The sequence below is a fragment of the Engystomops pustulosus genome, chromosome 7 (genome assembly GCF_040894005.1).
Source record: "Engystomops pustulosus chromosome 7, aEngPut4.maternal, whole genome shotgun sequence".
Classification (NCBI taxonomy): Eukaryota; Metazoa; Chordata; class Amphibia; order Anura; family Leptodactylidae; genus Engystomops; species Engystomops pustulosus.
The window spans coordinates 173,998,553-174,017,891 of NC_092417.1; the positions used below are offsets into that span (position 1 = coordinate 173,998,553).

The 19,339-nt window shown below is 44.6% G+C and overlaps 1 protein-coding gene across 1 annotated transcript in view; it reads right to left on the bottom strand.

Annotated features, from left to right (window-relative positions):
• Positions 1–218: 218 nt before the first annotated feature.
• The window catches only part of SYT13 (synaptotagmin 13), a 46,917-nt gene continuing 27,796 nt past the window's right edge, over positions 219–19,339 (bottom strand). The window contains exons 3-6 of the mRNA XM_072119020.1: positions 17,394–17,525; positions 14,290–14,603; positions 7,801–7,927; positions 219–3,372 (exon numbers count right to left, since the gene is read on the bottom strand). Of these exons, the coding sequence (XP_071975121.1) occupies positions 3,065–3,372; positions 7,801–7,927; positions 14,290–14,603; positions 17,394–17,525 (881 nt within the window). The 3' untranslated portion in view covers positions 219–3,064. The remainder of the gene's footprint in view (positions 3,373–7,800; positions 7,928–14,289; positions 14,604–17,393; positions 17,526–19,339) is intronic.

Sequence of the window (19,339 nt, forward strand, 5' to 3'; positions counted from 1 at the left end):
AGGTTTTCAGAAGGTAGGTCCTCAGAAGGCGGGTCCTCAGAAGGTAGGTCCTCATTGGTTGCAGTCTTGTCTGCATATCTATTGCATCCACATTTTAACTTACAGACAATAGAAACGTATGGGGGGGGGGGGGTAGAATCTGACTACACAGGATTTGTTTGTAGTCTGTAACCATGGAGACACAGATCAACATCATAAAATTTCACTGACAAGACGCAGGAAGCAGAAGTTTGCTGTGTTTATTATCACCTGCAGTGGATCTGGACATGAACTTAGTGCAACATGTGATCTACTGCCCAGGAGAGACAAGAAGTTACAGATATGATACAAAGTCACAAAAAGTCATTCCTAGCTCCTACAAAACTGATGTAACATCCAGATGTAAGAGGAGGGAGACACTTAAAGGGGCTGTCCACTTTCTAATTTCATGTCAATTCTAGACCTAAAGGCATTTGATTTCCTAAAGGGAACCTGTCAGCAGGTGTGATAATGTAAATTGCAGTATTGTCCTTGGAGAGATGTGTAATCAGACCTTTGTGTGTGTTGTTAGTAGCAGCAGGACTGTGATATATGGATTTATATTCCAGGATTGTAGCTTCTCCAAGTGCACTGGGGGTGTGGCTTTACACTGCTGTGCTCTTCTCAGCCAGTGTTAAGCAATGTGTCTGGAGAGATGTGTAATCAAACCTCACACTGCTGTGCACTCTGCGGACAGTGTAAGATATTGTCCCTGGAGAGACGTGTAATCAGACCTGTTGTTAGTAGCAGCAGGACTGTGATATGTGGATTTATATTCCAGGATTGTTGCTTCTACAGGTGCACTGGGGATGTTTCTACGTGTCCTCACACTGGTGTTCTCTGCAGCCATTATTATGCATTGTAACTGGAGAGGTTTGTTATTATATATTTGTGTGTGTTGTTAGTAGCAGCAGGACTGTGAAATATGGATTGATATTCCAGAATTGTGGATATGTTCTCACACTGCTGTGCTCTTAGCTCTGTGCTGCTTTACATCATGTGTTATTGCTGCAACATTCCTAATAAACCCTTCTATAACTTTTTCTTAGAGGGGGGTTGTATAGCTGATCAACGCACAGAACTAAGTGCCCAGCAGTGTGAGGAAACTCCCACAGAATCTGGAATCCTGGAATATAAATCCATATATCACAGTCCTGCTGCTACTAACATAAAGCTCTGATTACACATCTCTCCAGGGACAATACATAACACTGGCTGCAGAGAGCACAGAGCACAGCAGTGTAAGGGTCTGATTACACATCTCTCCAGGGACAATACATAACACTGGCTGCAGAGAGCACAGAGCACAGCAGTGTGAGGTATGATTACACATCTCTCCTGGGACAATATGAAACACTGACTGCAGGGAGCACAGAGCACAGTGGTGTGAGGACATGCCTCCTGTGCACTATGAGAAGCTACAAACCTGGAATATATATCCATATAGCACCGTCCTGCTGCTACTAACAACATACACAGAGGTAGGTATCATTACAGATCTCTTATGTGACAATACATAAGACTGGCTGCAGAGAGCACAGAGCACAGCAGTGTCAGGACCAGTGCCCCCAGTGCAATTGGAGAAGCATCAATCCTGTAATATAAATCCATATTTCACAGTCCTGCTGCTACTAACAGCATACAGAAAACATACACATCTGTGCATGGCCATAAATTTATAAAAAGCCCCTCAATATACTGCATCCTATTTAGCCCCTAAGGCTCAGATGTGACTGCCCCCTGTGCGCCCCCTCAAGTCACTCCACAGGGTTCCAGATTTTCATACACACAATGGGGGTCATTTACTAAGGGCCCGATTCGCCTTTTTATGGCGTTACCCAAATTTTTCCGTTTGCCCCGGGATTTTGGCGCATGCGATCGGATTGTGTCGCATCGGCGCCGGCATGCACGCAACGGAAATCAGGGGGGGCGTGGCCGTACGAAAACCCGACAGATTCGGAAAAACCGCAGCATTTTTTTAAAAAAAAAGTGTTGCTGGACACGCGCTTACCTGCACTCGGCCCGGCTCGGTGAACTTCAGTGCATTTAGCGCAGCAGCGCCACCTGGTGGACGTCGGAGGAACTGCCTTAGTGAATCGCCAGAAGAACCGAATCCACCGCAGAGAACGCACTGCTGGATCGCGAATGGACCGGGTAAGTAAATCTACCCCGATGTATAAAGGGAAGTGTCATTACTTATGGCAGCCACTAGGGGGAGATTGTGCTCATGTTTCTAGGTCATGCTTGTCCTGTGGATCTATCTTGGTCACATGGTCCACGGGACGACCACATTTCCCATATTGAATGGGGTCACTGAGCTCCATTCCAAAATGTTATACCAGGGCCCCAGTGAATAATATGTCCTTTATAATTCTATTGTCATGTTTCTCAGAGAAGCCTTTTGTTCTCCGCAGGCTCCAGAACCCGGTGATGACCTCTGCCTCTCCAGGGAATGTGCTTCCTAGATGTAAATTTCTTTCCCAAAATCAAATCTCTTCCCCCATTTATAACCTCGTCCTTGGGCAATTTGTTTCAAAGCTTCTCTTGTGCTGCACCAATTTTCTAGAATGTTCTACCTCATTCTCAGACATGGAGTTGTCCTTCATCATTTATACCAGAATTTACTGTCTGCATCTCCATAACTTTGCTTTATCTTTCGGTGAAAAAATAAACAAATTCTATAGAAATTTACATGAAATAAAAAGATTCTAAACTTGAAATATAATACATTTTCATCCTGTGAGTGAAGGGTAAATCGATGGTTTGGTAACCTATAAGAAAACCAAGTGTAGACATTGGATGTGGTCATTTGGCTCCGCCCCTGAGGAGCAGTTCAAAGTACAAGGATTAAGCAAACCCTAGGGCTTGTGTGACCCATGACCTATGAGTGATACATTGTTACGTTCTCACTGGTGACCTCCCTGATGTGTCTGTTCTGTATTCCTGGGTCCATATATGATGTGTCCATGATTTTGGCAGTGAAGGGCAGTGACATCATTAGAGGAAGAGGTCCATGTAGGACCAGACTTTGGGATGAGGAAGACTCTCATGGGAGCAGGCGGTGCCACATCGCTATTTGTCTCCGGGGGTTATTTATCATTTCTTGCCAATGGCCCTTTCCCGTACCAGTCCGATCGGACCCCAGATAACAAGAGCCCAGAGCCCGGCTGGGCCCCCCATTAGGTCCCTGACTGAACATCTCCATATCCACACTGACGTCTACCAGGAGCTCCGGTGGCACCTCGAACATGATCATCTCGTTCCAGACTGGGTTGATTTTGTGCTTTGCCCTTTTGCTTTGTTTCCTCTTGAGCCGTTGTGTCTGATGCCGGAGAGTGACCTTCATGAAGAGATCTAAGGAGGAGACACAGGTGAGGATCGGGATCGTAAGCCCAAACAACATTGTACATGCAGGAGACCCTAGTGTATGCTACATGGGTACAATGGGGCTCATTTACTTACCCGGTCCTGTCGCGATCCCGCGGTGCGCTGTCCAACAAGGATTCCGGTCCGGCCCGATTCACTAAGGTCGTGTGTCCAATTTCCTGCAGGTGTCGCTTGTGTGCCGAGATCCGCCGGAGTTCACCTGCTTCTTCCCGCTGCATGTGAGTGCTTGATCTTGCGACACATTTCGTTTTTAAAATTCCGCAGTTTTTCCGAATCCGCCTGGTTGTCTGACGGCCATGCCCCCCGATTTCTGTCGCGTGCCATTTGTGGCCGATGCAGCACAATCTGACCTCGTGCACCAAAATCCCGGGATAATTTGACACAAAACGGAAATAATCGCAATACCTGGTGAAAGTGCGGCATTCGGACCCTTAGTAAATGTTCCCCAATATGTCCTTATCTGTGGGGAGTCCTGGGGACCTCACCTTTCAACATATTGAGGCTCATTTACTAAGGGTCCGAATCACGCATTTTCGTCGGGTTTCCCAAATATTTCCGTTTTGCGGCAAATTGCTCCAGGATTTTGGTGCACGCGATCGGATTGTGGCGCATCGGCGCCGGCTTTCACACGTCAGAAATCGGGGGGGGGGGGGGGGGGGGTTGGGCGTGGCCATCGAAAAACCTGACGGATTTTGAAAAAAAAAAAATTGTGTCGCAAGATCAGCACTTACATGAACCGGGAAGAAGAAGGTGAACTCCGGCGGACCTCGGCTCAGCAGCGACACCTACTGGATATCGGACCTTAGAGAAGCCTGGCAGACCCAAATCCTCATCAGAGAACGCGCCGCTGGATCGCGACTAGACCGGGTAAGTAAATGAGCCCCATTCCCTTGGTTTATGTTGATGATGCAGGGTAGTAAACTGAATTATTGAGATGCTTGGATGCCTGGTGGTCTAGGGTAGTAAAGTGATTGATGTCAGGATCTTTGGGTGGTCTAGGACAGTAGAGAACTTATCATCAGGATCCCTGATGGTCCTGAGTAGTACAGAGATTATTGATGGGATCTCTGGTGGTCTAGGTTAGTAAAGAAGTTATAGTCAGGCACTCTTGTGCCCCAGGATAGTGAAAGGGGCTACTGTCAGGATCCCTGGTGATCTAGAGCAGTAAGGAGATCACTATTAGGAAATCTGATGGTCTAACACAATAAAGACACTGATATCAGGATCTTTGGTGGTCTAGGATAGTAAAAAGGTCTAATGTGAGGTCTAAATCAGTGAAAATGTTTATTATCACAATCCTTAGTGGGGTAGGGAGTTATTTTCCGGATCCCTGGTGGTCTGGGGCAGCAAAAGGAATAATTATGATAATCTGTGGTGGCCAACGGTAGTAAGAGGTGGCTATTAGAATCCCTGGTGATCTGGGGTAGTAAGAGGTGGCTATTAGAATCCCTGGTGGTCTGGGGTAGTAAGAGGTGGCTATTAGAATCCCTGGTGGTCTGGGGTAGTAAGAGGTGGCTATTAGAATCCCTGGTGATCTGGGGTAGTAAGAGGTGGCTATTAGAATCCCTGGTGGTCTGGGGTAGTAAGAGGTGGCTATTAGAATCCCTGGTGGTCTGGGGTAGTAAGAGGTGGCTATTAGAATCCCTGGTGGTCTGGGGTAGTAAGAGGTGGCTATTAGAATCCCTGGTGGTCTGGGGTAGTAAGAGGTGGCTATTAGAATCCCTGGTGGTCTGGGGTAGTAAGAGGTGGCTATTAGAATCCCTGGTGATCTGGGGTAGTAAGAGGTGGCTATTAGAATCCCTGGTGGTCTGGGGTAGTAAGAGGTTATTGTTAGAAGCTCAGGTGGCCTATGTTAATAAAGGGGTCTTTGTCAAGACCCCTGGTAGCCTATTGCAGTAAAGGGGTATTTGTCAGGACCCCTGGTGGTCTAGGGTAGAAATAAGGGTTGATTCAATGATTCCTGGTGGTCTCAGGAAGGGAAAATATAGTGAAAGGGAAAAAGAAGTGATAATCCTTGGTGGTCTTTAGCAGTGAAGTATTGTGATGGGATTATTCAGAGGACCCCTGGTGGTCTCGGGCAGTAAAAATATATCAGTTTTAGGTTTTTATAGCTGATCCTGCGCGCCATAAAACTGTTTAGGCACAGAAGAATTTTGGAGCTAAACATGTGATATTTGTGTACCCCCTGCTCGGAGCAGTCACCGGTCGCAGACCCCCCAGGGTATTACATTTGGCTCATTGGTTTGTTTGATATTTGCTTAGTGACATGAAAACTTGTTAAAGTAAAGTCAACACCAGAGAAGCTTCACTATAGTAATAGGAATGAGACACAGCACTGTCCATGCTGACACACTGTAACGCATCCTCAGCAATGAGAGCCCTCTAGAAGTACTCTAGCATTCTATTCAGTCTGACCGCTGGGGCCCCTCACGGATCACAAGAACAAGGATGCAATTCCTACTATTTCAGAATCAAATAAGGAATAGCAATCAAACTTGTGACAACCCCTAAAGGGAACCCGTGTTATGTATTGTCCCTGGAGAGATGTGTAATAAGACCACCGCAGGACTGTGAGAAATAGAATTATACTCTAGGATTGTAGCTTCTCCAAGTGCATTGGGGGTTGTCCTCACACTGCTGTGCTCTGTGCTCTCTGCAGCCAGTGTTATGTATTGTCCCTGGAGAGATGTGTAATCAGACCTCACACTGCTGTGCTCTGTGCTCTCTGCAGCCAGTGTTATGTAATGTCCCTGGAGAGATGTGTAATCAGACCTCACACTGCTGTGCTCTGTGCTCTCTGCAGTCGGTGTTATGTACTGTCCCTGGAGAGATGTGTAATCAGACCTCACACTGCTGTGCTCTGTGCTCTCTGCAGCCAGTGTTATGTATTGTCCCTGGAGAGCTGTGTAATCAGACCTCACACTGCTGTGCTCTGTGCTCTCTGCAGACACTGTTATGTATTGTCCCTGGAGAGATGTGTAATCAGACCTCACACTGCTGTGCTCTGTGCTCTCTGCAGACAGTGTTATGTATTGTCCCTGGAGAGATGTGTAATCAGACCTCACACTTCTGTGCTCTCTGCAATCAGTGTTAGGTATTGTCCCTGGAGAGATGTGTAATCAGACCTCACACTGCTGTGCTCTGTGCTCTCTGCAGCCAGTGTTATGTATTGTCCCTGGAGAGATGTGTAATCAGACCTCACACTGCTGTGCTCTGTGCTCTCTGCAGCCAGTGTTATGTATTGTCCCTGGAGAGATGTGTAATCAGACCTCACACTGCTGTGCTATGTGCTCTCTGCAGCCAGTGTTATGTATTGCCCCTGGAGAGATGTGTAATCAGACCTCACACTGCTGTGCTCTGTTCTCCCTGCAGCCAGTGTTATGTATTGTCCCTGGAGAGATGTGTAATCAGACCTCACACTGCTGTGCTCTGTGCTCTCTGCAGCCAGTGTTATGTATTGTCCCTGGAGAGATGTGTAATCAGACCTCATACTGCTGTGCTCTGTGCTCTCTGCAGCCAGTGTTATGTATTGTCCCTGGAGAGATGTGTAATCAGACCTCACACTGCTGTGCTCTGTGCTCTCTGCAGTCGGTGTTATGTACTGTCCCTGGAGAGATGTGTAATCAGACCTCACACTGCTGTGCTCTGTGCTCTCTGCAGCCTGTGTTATGTAATGTCCCTGGAGAGATGTGTAATCAGACCTCACACTGCTGTGCCCTGTGCTCTCTGCAGACAGTGTTATGTATTGTCCCTGGAGAGATGTGTAATCAGACCTCACACTGCTGTGCTCTGTGCTCTCTGCAGCCAGTGTTATGTATTGTCCCTGGAGAGATGTGTAATCAGACCTCACACTGCTGTGCTCTGTGCTCTCTGCAGACAGTGTTATGTATTGTCCCTGGAGAGATGTGTAATCAGACCTCACACTGCTGTGCTCTGTGCTCTCTGCAGCCAGTGTTATGTATTGTCCCTGGAGAGAAGTGTGATCAGATCACTGCAGGACTGTGAGACATAGAATTATATTCTAGGACTGTAGCTTCTCCAAGTGCATTGGGGTTGCCCTCGCACTGCTGCGCTCTGTGCAGACAGTGTTATGTATTGTCCCTGGAGGTATGTGTAATCAGACCTTAGTGTATGTTGTTAGTAGCAGCAGGACTGTGAAATATGGATTTATATTCTAGGACTGTAGCTTCTTAGTGCTCTGGGGGGGTGACCTCACACTGCTGTGCTTTTAGTCCCCTGCATTGAACAGCCCCTCTCCTCTGATTACGCTCTGTAGTATTCAACAAGAAGATTGCTACAGCTCAGAGTAGAAGAGCAGAAGGGAGTGCATGAGAAGCAACCCTATGTAGAGAGCTAAGAGCACAGCAGTGTGAGGACATCCTGTAGGTCACTTACCTTTGCCCATGAGGTCATTGTTCTGATCGGAATGTATATTTCGGGCTTTGATCAGCACCACCATGAGACGATTGGCAGCTGGGAGATAACTCATAGACAGGAGGACCTCCCCCGAGGAGTCTGCGTCCTGGGGATGATAATATACAGCATGAACCGCACAATACAAGGACAAATCATCACAGACTGGGTTATATAATCCTCCAGGGTGCAGCCCCAGGACTGGACACCAGGGGGCAGCACCTCCCGTCACTATTCTGATGATGAATTTTATAATAATACTTTCATTATGATGAATAATCATTTATTTACATTGTATTGTTTTACCTATAATCCCAATTTTACCAGAATTAAACTAAAATGATATTTACCAGGTTTTGATTCTAATGTTGCATTGTACGGAATAAATATAAGAAACAATTGTGCTACATAAATCATAGGGCACTGTATGGCAGTATCATTTATACACTGTATGGCAGTATCATTTATACACTGTATGGCAGTATTATTTATACACTGTATGGCAGTATTATTTATACACTATATGGTAGTATCATGTATACACTGTATGGCAGTATTATTTCTACACTGTATGGCAGTATTATTTATACACTATATGGTAGTATCATTTATACACTGTATGGCAGTATTATTTATACACTATATGGTAGTATCATTTATACACTGTATGGCAGTATTATTTATACACTGTATGGCAGTATTATTTATACACTATATGGTAGTATCATGTATACACTGTATGGCAGTATTATTTCTACACTGTATGGCAGTATTATTTATACACTATATGGTAGTATCATTTATACACTGTATGGCAGTATTATTTATACACTATATGGTAGTATCATTTATACACTGTATGGCAGTATTATTTATACACTGTATGGCAGTATTATTTATACACTATATGGTAGTATCATGTATACACTGTATGGCAGTATTATTTCTACACTGTATGGCAGTATTATTTATACACTATATGGTAGTATCATTTATACACTGTATGGCAGTATTATTTATACACTATATGGTAGTATCATTTATACACTGTATGGTAGCATTATTTATACACTATATGGCAGTATCATTTATACACTATATGGTAGTATCATTTATACACTGTATGGCAGTATTATTTCTACACTGTATGGCAGTATTATTTATACACTATATGGTAGTATCATTTATACACTGTATGGTAGTATCATTTATACACTGTATGGCAGTATTATTTATACACTATATGGTAGTATCATTTATACACTGTATGGCAGTATTATTTATACACTGTATGGCAGTATCATTTATACACTGTATGGCAGTATCATTTATACACTGTATGGTAGTATCATTTATACAGTGTATGGCAGAATCATTTATACACTGTATGGCAGTATTATTTATACACTATATGGTAGTATCATTTATACACTGTATGGTAGTATTATTTATACACTGTATGGCAGTATTATTTATACACTATATGGTAGTATCATTTATACACTGTATGGCAGTATTATTTCTACACTGTATGGCAGTATTATTTATACACTATATGGTAGTATCATTTATACACTGTATGGCAGTATCATTTATACACTGTATGGCAGTATTATTTATACACTATATGGTAGTATCATTTATACACTGTATGGCAGTATTATTTCTACACTGTATGGCAGTATTATTTATACACTGTATGGTAGTATTATTTATACACTGTATGGCAGTATCATTTATACACTGTATGGCAGTATTATTTATACACTGTATGGCAGTATCATTTATACACTGTATGGCAGTATCATTTATACACTGTATGGCAGTATCATTTATACACTGTATGGCAGTATCATTTATACACTGTATGGCAGTATTATTTATACACTGTATGGCAGTATCATTTATACACTGTATGGCAGTATCATTTATACACTGTATGGCAGTATTATTTCTACATTGGGTGTAATATTTGTACAATATATACTAGGATTTCTACTCTTAATGGTAGTTTTTTAGCATTTTATGGTTGTATTCTTTGTACACTGTGTGATACCATTAGTTATATACCACATATTATTTGTAGACTCTAAAACAGTATTTTTGCACCCTGTGCTAAATTTCTAACCTGCGCTGTATTATTTATACATAGTATGGTAGTATTTGTACGCTGTATTGTAGTAATATATGAGAACTATATAGTAGTATTATTTATACACTGTATGTAAGTATTATTTATACACTATGGCAGTATTATTTATACACTATATGGAAGTATTATATGAGAACTGCGTGTTTGTATCATTCATACATGGTATGGCAGTATTTTGGAATTTTATGATTGTATTATTTATGCACTGCATGGTAGTATTATTTATACACTGTATGGAAGCATTATTTATACACTGTATGGTAGTATTATTTATACACTGTATGGAAGTATTATATGAGCACTGCGTGTTAGTATAATTTATACATGGTATGGCAGTATTTTGGAATTTTATGACTGTATTATTTATGCACTGCATGGACGTATTATTTATACATTGTATGGAAGTATTATATGAGCACTGGGTGTTAGTATCAATTATACATGGTATGGCAGTATTTTGGAATTTTATGATTGTATTATTTATGCACTGCATGGTAGTATTATTTATACACTGTATGGAAGTATTATTTATGCACTGTATGGTAGTATTATTTATACACTATATGGAAGTATTATATGAGCACTGCGTGTTAGTATCATTTATACATGGTATGGCAGTATTTTGGAATTTTATGGCTGTATTATTTATGCACTGCATGGACGTATTATTTATACACTGTATGGAAGTATTATATGAGCACTGGGTGTTAGTATCAATTATATATGGTATGGCAGTATTTTGAAATTTTATGATTGTATTATTTATACGCTGTATGGAAGTATTATTTAAGCACTGCGTGTTAGCATCATTTATACGTGGTATGGTAGTATTATTTAGGAATTTTATGGTTGTATTATTTATACATTGCATTGTAGCATTATTTATACACAATATGGCAGTATTATTCATACACTGTATGGTAGTATTTGAGCACTGTATGGCACACTGTATGGTATTATTTATACACTGTATGGTATCAGCTCCTTAGATGTTTCACCTTTAACCGCGACTGATCTGGAAATGTCTCTACTTTCCATGAATTTCCTGACACCAGGAAGATCTGGATGAGAGGCGGAAGGACAGGTGGAGTAGCGCATGAGGGATGTATATGAAGGGGGGTGTATGAGCGCTGCTAAATATAGCTGCTCCCCTCCCCCCATACAAGTGATTCAGTAATAATGGGCAGTGAAGGAGCACTGCAGGGGGTGTGATGTGACGCAGACATCTCAGGACGCAGAGCACACGGCGCGAGGCTCATCCTCACAAGTGACTCATTATTATAAGCTCCAGGATTCACCACCGGGAGCCCCCGACATCCACTGCCGCAGCCACAACATCTCTGGAAATAATTATCTGGATATTCTTTATACAGGGATATAGCAGGGCTGAATAAGGCATTTGGTTCATGGTTAGGATGTACTACTACTCCTATCATGTATAGATGAATAGCACAGTATTAGTACTCATATCCTGTATATATGGACACAGCACAGTACTACTACTCCTATCCTGTATATATAGGCACAGCACAGTACTACTACTCCTATCCTGTATATATGGGCACAGCACAGTACTACTACTCCTATCCTGTATATATAGGCACAGCACAGTGCTACTACTTCTATCCTGTATATATGGGCACAGCACAGTACTACTACTCCTATCCTGTATATATGGGCACAGCACAGTACTACTACTCCTATCCTGTATATATGGGCACAGCACAGTACTACTACTTCTATCCTGTATATATGGGCACAGCACAGTACTACTACTCCTATCCTGTATATATGGGAACCACACAGTACTACTACTCCTATCCTGTATATATGGGCACAGCACAGTACTACTACTCCTATCCTGTGTATATGGGCACATGACTACTACTTCTATCATGTATATAGGGGCACAGCACAGTATTACTACTCCTATCCTGTATATATGGGAACAGCACAGTACTACTACTCCTATCCTGTATATATGGGCACAGCACAGTACTACTACTCCTATCCTGTATATATGGGAACAGCACAGTACTACTACTCCTATCCTGTATATATGGGAACAGCACAGTACTACTACTCCTATCCTGTATATATGGGCACAGCACAGTACTACTACTCCTATCCTGTATATATGGGTACAGCACAGTACTACTACTCCTATCCTGTATATATGGGAACAGCACAGTACTACTACTCCTATCCTGTATATATGGGAACAGCACAGTACTACTACTCCTATCCTGTATATATGGGCACAGCACAGTACTACTACTCCTATCCTGTATATATAGACACAGCACAGTACTACTACTCCTATCCTGCATATATGGGCACAGCGCAGTACTACTACTCCTATCCTGTATATATGGGCACAGCACAGTACTACTACTCCTATCCTGTATATATGGGCACAGCGCAGTACTACTACTCCTATCCTGTATATATGGGTACAGCACAGTACTACTACTCCTATCCTGTATATAGGGGCACAGCACAGTACTACTACTCCTATCCTGTATATATGGGCACAGCGCAGTACTACTACTCCTATCCTGTATATATGGGCACAGCACAGTACAACTACTCCTATCCTGTATATATGGGTACAGCACAGTACTACTACTCCTATCCTGTATATAGGGGCACAGCATAGTAGGACTATTCCTATCCTGTATATATGGGCATAGCACAGTACTACTTCTCCTATCCTGTATATATGGGAACAGCACAGTACTACTACTCCTATCCTGTAATATGGGCACAGCACAGTACTACTACTCCTATCCTGTATATATGGACACAGCACAGTACTACTACTCCTATCCTGTATATATGGGCACAGCACAGTACTACTACTCCTATCCTGTATATATAGGCACAGTACTACTACTCCTATCCTGTATATATAGGCACAGTACTACTACTCCTATCCTGTATATATGGACACAGCACAGTACTACTACTCCTATCCTGTATATAAGGACACAGCACAGTACTACTACTCCTATCCTGTATATATGGACACAGCACAGTACTACTACTCCTATCCTGTATATATGGGCACAGCACAGTACTACTACTCCTATCCTGTATATATGGGTACAGCACAGTACTACTACTCCTATCCTGTATATATGGGTACAGCACAGTACTACTACTCCTATCCTGTATATAGGGGCACAGCACAGCACTACTACTCCTATCCTGTATATATGGGCACAGCACAGTACTACTACTCCTATCCTGTATATATGGGCACAGCACAGAACTACTACTCCTATCCTGTATATACGGGCACAGCACAGTACTACTACTCCTATCCTGTAAATATGGGCATAGCACAGTACTACTACTCCTATCCTGTATATATGGACACAGCACAGTACTACTACTCCTATCCTGTATATATGGGCACAGCTCAGTACTACTACTCCTATCCTGTATATATGGGCACAGCACAGTACTACTACTCCTATCCTGTATATATGACTACAGCACAGTACTACTACTCCTATCCTGTATATATGGGCACAGCACAGTACTACTACTCCTATCCTGTATATATGGGCACAGCACAGTACTACTACTCCTATCCTGTATATATGGGCACAGCACAGTACTACTACTCCTATCCTGTATATATGGGCACAGCACAGTACTACTACTCCTATTCTGTATACATGAGCACAGCACAGTACTACTACTCCTATCCTGTATATAGGGGCACAGCACAGTACTACTACTCCTATCCTGTATATACAGAATGAATTTGTTATGGTGGATCCACCAATCAGATCTTTGTGTAACTTATTGTTCCCGTCCCAGGTAACCAATAAATGGCTGTTGACGGATCTCGTTCTTGTATCATGTGCTCCTGTTTACGGCCCTGAGTAATCACTGAGCTGTGAGTCTTATCGTTTCCAGGGTGAAAAGGATGAGACCTCATCAACAAATATCATCTTATACTATGACATCACCGACTCCCCTTAAAACAGAATAATAATACTGTTCAATCTATGATGTCATCATACCTCCTAAAATAACCCCACCCCTCATTGTGTGACATCACCGCCTCCTCCTGGTGTGACATCAGTGCTCCTACTTAGATAACTCCACCTCCTGACACTATGACATCACTTTTCCTAGTTTAGTGACCCGCCCCCTTATTCTCATTTTGCTGTAGGCTGTAAAGTGAGATTCCTTTTCCCTTCAGTGCCACAGTTTAGCCACTAGGGGGCAGCACATGTAACAATGGAAATACATTGTATCATATTATACATAGACATGACATAAATTGTTGCCACTTTCTGCACCTTTTCCGGGGCCCTGAGGTCCACCCATCGCGCTGTGCCAAAGGGAATGCCAACATTGGCCAGGCTGAGGGTGATCTCTCCGGCAACGTGATGTCGTGAGTAGCGGTCGCAGTTCCTGAGTGTGAGGGTGAGTGTGGCCTCGGCTCTGTCCTCCTCCTTCAGAGGGAAGAGCAGGGCCTCCTCCCACACGCTGTGCACCTTCCCCTTTATGAGGGACGTCTGCGCCTCCGTCTGTCCATGGCGGGTGTTCAGTGTCCCCAGGACGTAGCAGTGACTCCCACAATCCTCCTCTCCGGGCAGCACCACGCCCACAGCTGCAACAAAGAAATGGAAAGGTTTTTTCCCAAAAATTTCCAAAAATTTTAGAAGATGATGAGTAAAGAGTGAGAAGTGGCCTGTGATTGGCTTGTAATTCTGTGTATTTACTTGTCATTGGCTTGTGTGTGTAAGAAGTCTCCTGTGATTGGCTTGTGTGTGTGATGTCGCCTGTGATTGGCTTGTGTGTGTAAGAAGTCTCCTGTGATTGGCTTGTGTGTGTGAGATGTGGCGTGTGATTGGCTTGTGTGTGTGAGAAGTGGCCTGTGATTGGCTTGTGTGTGTGAGATGTGGCCTGTGATTGGCTTGTGTGTGTGAGAAGTGGCGTGTGATTGGCTTGTGTGTGTGAGAAGTGGCGTGTGATTGGCTTGTGTGTGTGATGTCGCCTGTGATTGGCTTGTGTGTATGAGATGTGGCCCGTGATTGGCTGGTGTGTGTGATGTCGCCTGTGATTGGCTTGTGTGTGTGAGATGTGGCCTGTGATTGGCTTGTGTGTGTGTGATGTGGCCTGTGATTGGCTTGTGTGTGTGAGATGTGGCCTGTGATTGGCTTGTGTGTGTGTGATGTGGCCTGTGATTGGCTTGTGTGTGTGAGATGTGGCCTGTGATTGGCTTGTGTGTGTTATGTGGGCTGTGATTGGCTTGTGTGTGAGATGTGGCCTGTAATTGGCTTGTGTGTACGAGAAGTGGCCTGTGATTGGCTTGTGTGTGTGAGATGTGGGCTGTGATTGGCTTGTGTGTGTGAGATGTGGGCTGTGATTGGCTTATGTGTGTGAGATGTGGGCTGTGATTGGCTTGTGTGTGTGAGAAGTGGCCTGTGATTGGCTTGTGTGTGTGAGAAGTAGGCTGTGATTGGCTTGTGTGTGTGATGTGGCCTGTGATTGGCTTGTGTGTATGAGATGTGGGCTGTGTTTGGCTTGTGTGTACGAGAAGTGGCCTGTGATTGGCATGTGTGTGTGATGTGGCCTGTGATTGGCTTATGTGTGTGAGATGTGGGCTGTGATTGGCTTGTGTGTGTGAGAAGTGGCCTGTGATTGGCTTGTGTGTATGAGATGTGGGCTGTGATTGGCTTGTGTGTGTGTGATGTGGCCTGTGATTGGCTTGTGTGTATGAGATGTGGGCTGTGTTTGGCTTGTGTGTGTGAGAAGTGGCCTGTGATTGGCTTGTGTGTACGAGAAGTTGCCTGTGATTGGCTTGTGTGTACGAGAAGTGGCCTGTGATTGGCTTGTGTGTGTGATGTGGCCTGTGATTGGCTTGTGTGTACGAGAAGTTGCCTGTGATTGGCTTGTGTGTGTGATGTGGCCTGTGATTGGCTTATGTGTGTGAGATGTGGGCTGTGATTGGCTTGTGTGTGTGAGAAGTGGCCTGTGATTGGCTTGTGTGTATGAGATGTGGGCTGTGATTGGCTTGTGTGTGTGATGTGGCCTGTGATTGGCTTGTGTGTATGAGATGTGGGCTGTGTTTGGCTTGTGTGTGTGAGAAGTGGCCTGTGATTGGCTTGTGTGTACGAGAAGTGGCCTGTGATTGGCTTGTGTGTACGAGAAGTGGCCTGTGATTGGCTTGTGTGTGTGATGTGGCCTGTGATTGGCTTGTGTGTACGAGAAGTTGCCTGTGATTGGCTTGTGTGTGTGATGTGGCCTGTGATTGGCTTATGTGTGTGAGATGTGGGCTGTGATTGGCTTGTGTGTGTGAGAAGTGGCCTGTGATTGGCTTGTGTGTATGAGATGTGGGCTGTGATTGGCTTGTGTGTGTGATGTGGCCTGTGATTGGCTTGTGTGTGAGAAGTGGCCTGTGATTGGCTTGTGTGTACGAGAAGTTGCCTGTGATTGGCTTGTGTGTACGAGAAGTGGCCTGTGATTGGCTTGTGTGTGTGATGTGGCCTGTGATTGGCTTGTTTGTGTGAGAAGTGGCCTGTGATTGGCTTGTGTGTACGAGAAGTTGCCTGTGATTGGCTTGTGTGTACGAGAAGTGGCCTGTGATTGGCTTGTGTGTGTGATGTGGCCTGTGATTGGCTTGTGTGTGTGAGAAGTGGCCTGTGATTGGCTTGTGTGTGTGAGATGTGGCGTGTGATTGGCTTGTGTGTGTGAGAAGTGGCGTGTGATTGGCTTGTGTGTGTGAGAAGTGGCCTGTGATTGGCTTGTGTGTACGAGAAGTGGCCTGTGATTGGCTTGTGTGTGTGAGAAGTGGCCTGTGATTGGCTTGTGTGTGAGATGTGGCCTGTGATTGGCTTGTGTGTACGAGAAGTGGCCTGTGATTGGCTTGTGTGTGAGATGTGGGCTGTGATTGGCTTGTGTGTGAGATGTGGGCTGTGATTGGCTTGTCTAAGAGAGAAGTGGCCTGGGATTGGCTTGTGTGTGTGAGTAGTGGCGTGTGATTGGCTTGTGTGTGAAGTGGCCTGGGATTGGCTTGTGTGTACGAGAAGTGGCGAGTGATTGGCTTGTGAATATAAGGAGCTGTTTGTGAGTGACCAGTCATGTGATATGTGGTTTGTGATTGGTTTTGACATTTCTTTTTTTCCAGGGATTTTAAAAATTATAATATTCAGCAAATTTCTCCAAAAATTATTGTTCCATCTGCACAAGGCCCAAACCAATCCACATCAATGAAGCTGCAATACCAGACACAACCCATGGCCAGCAGTGGCGCTGTTTCTAGAGAAATAACAGATGCGTTTTTCTAATCCTGTCCAATGATTTATACTCATATGTCTCTGTATCCGCTGCTATAAACCTGCAGCATCCGCCAGGGACTCAGGTCACGTCACCATGTGACAAGTATAGAAACACTTACCCTCCAGGAAAGACACGCACAGCTCCGATGTCTGACGGTCGTATCCCAGGGAATAGCGCAACTTCGGTGTGAGATGGGAAGGACTGAGCTTCTCTGCATCCTCATTATCAGGAGACGCATAAGGGATCCGGTCTAGAAATGTTATGTATAAGGGATTAATGGAGAGAGATATGAGATAGATAGATAGATAGATAGATAGATAGATAGATAGATAGATAGGAGATAGATAGATAGATAGATAGATAGGAGATAGATAGATAGATAGATAGATAGACAGATAGATAGATATATAGATAGATAGGAGATAGATAGATAGATAGATAGATAGGAGATAGATAGATAGATAGATAGATAGATAGGAGATAGATAGATAGATAGATAGATAGAAGAAGTAAAATCCAAGTCAGCACAATCTTATGGACTCCTAATAAGGAGGGGTGCAGCGCCCCCAAAGGGTCTGGCTGGTTCCTCTTGTAGATAAATAAAGTAAAAAGCGGGCAGCACTCCATGGTTCAAAATTTCAAAATAAAAGGTGAACTTTATTGAACAAGTGGCGACGTTTCGGTGTGTAACACCTTCATTACTTTATTTAGATAGATAGATAGATAGATAGATAGATAGATAGATAGATAGATAGATAGGAGATAGATAGATAGAAAGATAGGAGATAGATAGATAGATAGATAGATAGATAGATAGATAGATAGATAGGAGATAGATAGCAGTGGTCAGGGGTCAGCATGGGTGCTCTGACCTCTCTGTGACTACACACCCCCATACACAGCGAGCTGCCATGTCCTGTGTGTCCTGACACCTTTCTATCATAGCCAGCAGTGGTCAGGGGTCAGCATGGGCGCTCTGACCCCTCTGTGACTACACCCCCCATACACAGCGAGCTGCCATGTCCTGTGTGTCCTGACACCTTTCTATCATAGCCAGCAGTGGTCAGGGGTCAGCATGGGCGCTCTGACCCCTCTGTGACTACACCCCCCCCCATACACAGCGAGCTGCCATGTCCTGTGTGTCCTGACACCTTTCTATCATAGCCAGCAGTGGTCACGGGTCAGCATGGGCGCTCTGACCCCTCTGTGACTACACCCCCCCCCCATACACAGCGAGCTGCCATGTCCTGTGTGTCCTGACACCTTTCTATCATAGCCAGCAGTGGTCAGGGGTCAGCATGGGCGCTCTGACCCCTCTGTGACTACACCCCCCATACACAGCGAGCTGCCATGTCCTGTGTGTCCTGACACCTTTCTATCATAGCCAGCAGTGGTCAGGGGTCAGCATGGGTGCTCTGACCCCTCTGTGACTACACCTCCCATACACAGCGAGCTGCCATGTCCTGTGTGTCCTGACACCTTTCTATCATAGCCAGCAGTGGTCAGGGGTCAGCATGGGGGCTCTGACCTCTCTGTGACTACTCCCCCCATACACAGCGAGCTGCCATGTCCTGTGTCCTGACACCTTTCTATCATAGCCAGCAGTGGTCAGGGGTCAGCATGGGCGCTCTGACCCCTCTGTGACTACACACCCCATACACAGCGAGCTGCCATGTCCTGTGTGTCCTGACACCTTTCTATCATAGCCAGCAGTGGTCAGGGGTCAGCGTGGGCGCTCTGACCTCTCTGTGACTACACCCCCATACACAGCGAGCTGCCATGTCCTGCGTGTCCTGACACCTTTCTATCATAGCCAGCAGTGGTCAGGGGTCAGCATGGGCGCGCTGACCTCTCTGTGACTACACCCCCCATACACAGTAAGCTGCCATGTCCTGTGTGTCCTGACACCTTTCTATCATAGCCAGCAGTGGTGAGGGGTCAGCATGGGCGCTCTGACCCCTCTGTGACTACACCCCCCATACACAGCGAGCTGCCATGTCCTGTGTGTTCTGACACCTTTCTATCATAGCCAGCAGTGGTCAGGGGTCAGCATGGGCGCTCTGA